The sequence below is a fragment of the Oncorhynchus clarkii genome, chromosome 18 (genome assembly GCF_045791955.1).
Source record: "Oncorhynchus clarkii lewisi isolate Uvic-CL-2024 chromosome 18, UVic_Ocla_1.0, whole genome shotgun sequence".
Lineage (NCBI taxonomy): Eukaryota > Metazoa > Chordata > Actinopteri > Salmoniformes > Salmonidae > Oncorhynchus > Oncorhynchus clarkii.
Genome location: NC_092164.1, coordinates 17,493,539 through 17,500,715, shown reverse-complemented (window position 1 = coordinate 17,500,715; position 7,177 = coordinate 17,493,539). Strand labels below are relative to the sequence as shown.

Below are 7,177 nucleotides of genomic sequence, written 5' to 3'. Positions count from 1 at the left end.
GCTACAATGTAACCACAATGTGAAGAGTAGAGAAGTTCCCACGTGTGGCGTATTTTTGCCCAATCACGATCGTTCAAAGTTCCCCTAATCACGCCCTCGGGTGTGTCTGCCTTGTTTCTGAGCAATCAAATGTTGCAATGTTGAAATGCTCTTCGTTTTCGACGAATCAAGCCGCCCATTATGGCAAAAATAATAATCCTACCATAATGCAGGGGGAACACTAGGTTCTATCCCTGTGATACCAGGAAGCAAGGTATTGAAACATCGCCGGGACCAACGCTAGTCGTTAGCTGTCAAACTTGAAAAAACACAAGTGTCATTTCTAGGACTTAGAACCGATTTGAAGTATACGTTCCTGTAGTAGAAACGTTGGGTGGGGTTTGACATGTGTTGCGTTTTTGATAGACTGTTGTCGGTCGACCGTGGTGAAGTAGCCTGTAGCCTGCTATCTCTGTGTTACTGTATCTTTCATCTTATTGCCATGTTGTAACCGATGTCTCGCTTGCGACAGTTTGCTGCTAGCGATATAAGTTGGCACACTTGCTGTGCTGACTGAGCCTACATAAAGCCCGCAGAGAGGCGAGCCGGGGACCGTGCAGTGTAGGGCACTGGGGTTGTTTTTTCAGCTGACACACAGCTGAATACGGCGTTGGGTGAATAGATGTATTGTCGCCTCATCATCACTGTCATTGCATCTGTTGAATGTGTCTGGCATGACCATCCTTTTTTGACAGCTGATCAAACTAACACATAGATGTTTGCGTCACAGAGTCTTCCTTTCAATAACTGTCATTTATTGCACTTCTTGACAGTCATTAAAATACAATATTCTCTGGGTAGTCTAGCTTAAGCAATACTTTTAAATGAAATGAAGTCCAGCCCATCACCATTGCTGTCCTTAGAGTGACATGCTGTGTCACAGTGTTGGCCAGTAGAGCAGGGCCATTCAGTTCCAGGGCCCAAACCCCTGTGGTTGTCATCCTTCCCTGCTAATCAGGTGACTGACACCCAAGGTTAATGGACTCTGCCCGATCAGTGACATGAATGAACTTCCAAGTAGAGAAGAGTCCCTCCAGACCTGGAGTTGAATAACCTGTCTATTGGTTTCCCTGTGTCCTATTCACCGTGGCCCGCTGTTGTCGCCTCACAGTACCAAAGTGTCGTCGCTATTCAGAATGCCACAGACCAACAAGTCCAGAAGTACCTCGGCCAGTGGCTCTAGTACCGGACCGGACCGAGGGGAGGAAAGAGAAGAAGAAAGAGAGGAAGCTGAGCCAGGGCCAAAGGTCCAAGTCCAGGAAGCAGGGGATGGAGGAGGAGAGAACACTGGAGACCCAGAGATCATCAAGTCCCCTAGTGACCCCAAACAGTACAGGTAACATCAACGTTTACCTTACACACCAACGTTTGTGTGTGTATGTGTGTGTGGAGGGGGGACGGACGGACGGACTGTGTGAGAGAGAGAGAGACTGTGTTTGTCTTTCTTTCCATCCGTCTGTTGGTCTGTCTGCGAGTCTATCGCACGCAGTAAAAAGTAAACAGCTGGAGGGCCAAATTGTGTGTGGTTGTGTCAGCATCTTAGGATAAGAGAATATTGTTTACCTCTGTCTAACCCCTCCCACAGGTACATCGAGCTGACCAATGGGCTTCGAGTTATGCTAATTTCAGATTTCACTGGTCCCGCCTCCTCTGGAGACGACGAATCAGAGGAGGAGGAAGAACTGGGGGAGGAGGAAGAGGAGGAAGAAGACTCAGGAGAGGGAACAGAGGAAGAGTCTGAAGAAGATGAAGATGACAAGGACAGTGACTTTGAGGATGACGAGGATGGAGGGAAGAGGAAGAAGGGACACTCAGAGAAACAGGTGAGAGGGTGACCTGAAGAGGAAATAACAGCACATTAGCAGCAATAGTAATAAGGGTATTGATGATTGTGTGTTTGTGTGTGTGTGTCAGTCTGCAGCAGCGCTGTGTGTGGGTATTGGAAGTTTCAGTGACCCTAATGACCTCCCAGGCCTTGCCCATTTCCTGGAACACAGTGAGTATGATAACCCTTGAACCTCAAGGATGAGATTGTTTGTTTTGTTGTGATAAATCTGATTCAATGCTGTGTTTGTGACACAAGGGGATATAAAATAGACTTCTCTTCCCTCTCCCTCTCCTCCCTCTCTCCTCCCTCTCTCCTCTCCCTCTCTCCTCTCCCTCTCCTCTCTCTCTCCTCCCCCTCTCCTCCCTCTCTTTTCTCTTCTCCTCTCCCTCTCCTCCCTCTCTCCTCTCCCTCTCCTCTCTCCTCTCCTCTCTCTCCTTTCTCCTCTCCTCTCCTCCCTCTCTCCTCTCCCTCTCCTCCCTCTCTCCTCTCCTCTCTCTCCTCCCTCTCTCCTCTCCCTCTCCTCCCTCTCTCCTCCACCTCTCCTCCCTCTCTTTTCTCCTCTCCTCCCTCTCTCCTCCTGTAGTGGTGTTCATGGGCAGTGAGAAGTACCCATCAGAGAATGGTTTCGATGCCTTCCTGAAGAAACATGGGGGCAGTGACAACGCCTCCACGGACTGTGAGAGAACCGTCTTCCAGTTTGACGTCCAGAGAAAGAAATTCAGAGAGGCTCTGGACAGGTCAGCAACACACCACCATTATAGTCTCTGTGCCTTGTCTCTTGATTCGGATTGGTCCATCTGACTCTGTACCTGTCTGTGATTGGCTCTCTCCAGATGGGCCCAGTTCTTCATCTGTCCTCTGATGATCCGAGACGCCATCGACAGGGAGGTGGAAGCTGTCGACTCTGGTGAGAGGCATTCTGGGAATAATTTTTTGTTTTTGTCCTTATTCAGACCTTATGCACTGGTTTTGTTGTGACCTGCTCCCCCTTCTCTCTTTTATCAGAGTACCAACTGGCCAAGCCGTCTGACTCTCACAGGAAAGAGATGTTGTTTGGGAGTCTAGCGAAGCCAGGTCACCCCATGGGCAAGTTCTGCTGGGGTGAGGGCAGACACACACACACACACACACACACACACACACACACACACACACACACACATGAACTACTCTGTGTACTGTGTTGTCATGTGTAAACGAGACAGATGTTGTGTAATTGTGGTATGTGACTGAGCTGTTGTCATGGTTTCCACCGGTGGCTGTCATGGTTTCCCAGGTAACGCCCAGACTCTGAAGACAGAGCCCAGGAAAAAGAGGATCAATGTTTACAAGAGGCTCCGCTCCTTCTGGAAGAGATATTACTCTGCCCACTACATGACCCTGGCTGTGCAGTCTAAAGGTGACACACACACACACAACACAACACAACACAACACAACACAACACAGAGAGAGAGAGAGAGACCGGCTGCTCAGTCACACATGTAACTCTGTTGTCCTCCTCTGTTGTGTGTAGAGAAGCTGGACACTCTAGAGGAGTGGGTGAAGGAGATCTTCAGTGGAGTGCCCAACAAGTGAGTCTCAGCTGTAGATGAATCCCTCACCATTCATCCATTCATATTATAATATGGCCATTTAGCGAACACTTACTGAACCCTGTTCCTCAGTGCTCAGCCCAAGCCGGACTTCTCTGAACTGCTGGATCCCTTTGATACTCCAGCCTTCAACAAGCTGTACAGAGGTAGGAACACCTGCTCTATTGAGCTGACCTGCACAGCCTTCTCTCCTGATCTCCATTAGAGCCATACTGCTTCAGTTCAGCTCACTGAAAACAGGATTTTGAATGGGAATCAATTGTTGGTCCCCAAAAATATATGCTCACAAGTGTAGTAAGACATAGCTGTGTGTTTCAGTTGTTCCTGTGAGGAAGGTCCATGCTCTGACCATCACCTGGTCCCTGCCTCCTCAGGAGAAACACTACAGGTAAGAAACACAACTACATATAATACAGCTACTCCAGATAATACAGCTACTCCAGATAATACAGCTATTACAGATAATACAGCTACTACAGATAATACAGCTACTACAGATAATACAGCTACCAAGGACAATACAGCTATTACAGATAATACAGCTACTACAGATAATACAGCTATTACAGATAATACAGCTACCACGGATAATACAGCTACTACAGATAATACAGCTATTACAAATATGACAGCTACTACAGATAATACAGCTACTACAGATAATACAGCTATTACAGATAATACAGCTACCACGGATAATACAGCTACCAAGGACAATACAGCTATTACAGACAATACAGCTATTACAGATAATACAGCTACTACAGATAATACAGCTATTACAGACAATACAGCTACCATGGATAATAAAGCTATTACAGATAATACAGCTACCATGGATAATACAGCTATTACAGACAATACAGCTATTACAGACAATACAGCTATTACAGATAATACAGCTACTACAGACAATACAGCTATTACAGATATTACAGATAATACAGCTACTATAAATATTACAGATAATACAGCTACTACAGACAATACAGCTATACTGCTACAGATAATACAGCTGCTACAGATAATACAGCTGCTACAGAAAATACAGCTGATACAGAAAATACAGCTGCTACAGAAAATACAGCTGCTATTTATAATACAGCTACTACAGATAATACAGGTACTACATATAATACAGCTATTACACATAATACAGCTGCTACAGATAATACAGCTACCACGGATAATACAGCTACTACAACTATTACAGCTATTACAGATCATACAGCTGCTACAGATAATACAGGTACATAATACAGGTACTCCAGATAATACAGCTATTACAGGTAATACAGATAATATAATCTCTACATCTCTCTCTCTCGCTACATACTTCCGGCGCCGACAGAGATGGCCGCCTCGCTTCGCGTTCCTAGGAAACTATGCAGTTTTTTGTTTTTTTACGTGTTATTTCTTACATTAGTACCCCAGGTCATCTTAAGTTTCATTACATACAGTCGAGAAGAACTACTGAATATAAGATCAGCGTCAACTCACCATCAGTACGACCAATAATATGTTTTTCGCGACGCGGATCCTGTGTTCTGCCTTACAAACAGGACAACGGAGTGGATCCTATGCAGCGACCCAAAAAAACGACTCCGAAAGAGAGGGAAACGAGGCGGTCTTCTGGTCAGACTCCGGAGACGGGCACACCGTGCACCACTCCCTAGCATTCTTCTTGCCAATGTCCAGTCTCTTGACAACAAGGTTGATGAAATCCGAGCAAGGGTAGCATTCCAGAGGGACATCAGAGACTGTAACGTCCTTTGCTTCACTGAAACATGGCTCACTGGAGAGACTCTATCCGAAGCGGTGCAGCCAACGGGTTTCTCCACGCATCGCGCTGACAGAAACAAACATCTTTCTGGTAAGAAGAGGGGCGGGGGCGTATGCCTCATGGCCAACGTGACATGGTGTGATGAAAGAAACATACAGGAACTCAAATCCTTCTGTTCACCTGATTTAGAATTCCTCACAATCAAATGTAGACCGCATTATCTACCAAGAGAATTCTCTTCGATTATAATCACAGCCGTATATATCCCCCCCCAAGCAGACACATCGATGGCTCTGAACGAACTTTATTTAACTCTCTGCAAACTGGAAACGATTTATCCGGAGGCTGCATTCATTGTAGCTGGGGATTTTAACAAGGCTAATCTGAAAACAAGACTCCCTAAATTTTATCAGCATATTGATTGCGCAACCAGGGGTGGAAAGACCTTGGATCATTGTTACTCTAACTTCCGCGACGCATATAAGGCCCTGCCCCGCCCCCCTTTCGGAAAAGCTGACCACGACTCCATTTTGTTGATCCCTGCCTACAGACAGAAACTAAAACAAGAGGCTCCCACGCTGAGGTCTGTCCAACGCTGGTCCGACCAAGCTGACTCCACACTCCAAGACTGCTTCCATCACGTGGACTGGGAGATGTTTCGTATTGCGTCAGATAACAACATTGACGAATACGCTGATTCGGTGTGCGAGTTCATTAGAACGTGCGTTGAAGATGTCGTTCCCATAGCAACGATTAAAACATTCCCTAACCAGAAACCGTGGATTGATGGCAGCATTCGTGTGAAACTGAAAGCGCGAACCACTGCTTTTAATCAGGGCAAGGTGTCTGGTAACATGACCGAATACAAACAGTGCAGCTATTCCCCCCGCAAGGCTATCAAACAAGCTAAGCGCCAGTACAGAGACAAAGTAGAATCTCAATTCAACGGCTCAGACACAAGAGGCATGTGGCAGGGTCTACAGTCAATCACGGACTACAGGAAGAAATCCAGCCCAGTCACGGACCAGGATGTCTTGCTCCCAGGCAGACTAAATAACTTTTTTGCCCGCTTTGAGGACAATACAGTGCCACTGACACGGCCTGCAACGAAAACATGCGGTCTCTCCTTCACTGCAGCCGAGGTGAGTAAGACATTTAAACGTGTTAACCCTCGCAAGGCTGCAGGCCCAGACGGCATCCCCAGCCGCGCCCTCAGAGCATGCGCAGACCAGCTGGCCGGTGTGTTTACGGACATATTCAATCAATCCCTATACCAGTCTGCTGTTCCCACATGCTTCAAGAGGGCCACCATTGTTCCTGTTCCCAAGAAAGCTAAGGTAACTGAGCTAAACGACTACCGCCCCGTAGCACTCACATCCGTCATCATGAAGTGCTTTGAGAGACTAGTCAAGGACCATATCACCTCCACCCTACCTGACACCCTAGACCCACTCCAATTTGCTTACCGCCCAAATAGGTCCACAGACGATGCAATCTCAACCACACTGCACACTGCCCTAACCCATCTGGACAAGAGGAATACCTATGTGAGAATGCTGTTCATCGACTACAGCTCGGCATTCAACACCATAGTACCCTCCAAGCTCGTCATCAAGCTCGAGACCCTGGGTCTCGACCCCGCCCTGTGCAACTGGGTACTGGACTTCCTGACGGGCCGCCCCCAAGTGGTGAGGGTAGGCAACAACATCTCCTCCCCGCTGATCCTCAACACTGGGGCCCCACAAGGGTGCGTTCTGAGCCCTCTCCTGTACTCCCTGTTCACCCACGACTGCATGGCCACGCACGCCTCCAACTCAATCATCAAGTTTGACGACACAACAGTGGTAGGCTTGATTACCAACAACGACGAGACGGCCTACAGGGAGGAGGTGAGGGCCCTCGGAGTGTGGTGTCAGGAAAATAACCTCACACT

The 7,177-nt window shown here is 47.4% G+C and overlaps 1 protein-coding gene across 2 annotated transcripts in view; it reads left to right on the top strand.

Moving 5' to 3' along the window:
• The first annotated feature begins 212 nt into the window (after positions 1-212).
• LOC139373109 (nardilysin-like) overlaps positions 213-7,177 on the top strand; it is an 18,604-nt gene continuing 11,639 nt past the window's right edge. Inside the window, exons 1-11 of one of the 2 annotated variants that reach the window (XM_071113220.1) lie at positions 213-253; positions 1,151-1,375; positions 1,625-1,862; positions 1,954-2,035; positions 2,451-2,604; positions 2,701-2,774; positions 2,873-2,968; positions 3,144-3,266; positions 3,383-3,440; positions 3,534-3,607; positions 3,780-3,849. In XM_071113220.1, coding sequence (XP_070969321.1) covers positions 1,176-1,375; positions 1,625-1,862; positions 1,954-2,035; positions 2,451-2,604; positions 2,701-2,774; positions 2,873-2,968; positions 3,144-3,266; positions 3,383-3,440; positions 3,534-3,607; positions 3,780-3,849 — 1,169 coding nt within the window. In that variant the 5' untranslated portion in view covers positions 213-253; positions 1,151-1,175. Of the gene's footprint in view, positions 254-1,115; positions 1,376-1,624; positions 1,863-1,953; positions 2,036-2,450; positions 2,605-2,700; positions 2,775-2,872; positions 2,969-3,143; positions 3,267-3,382; positions 3,441-3,533; positions 3,608-3,779; positions 3,850-7,177 lie in introns of those variants that run through there. The other variant, XM_071113222.1, reaches the window with a different exon arrangement.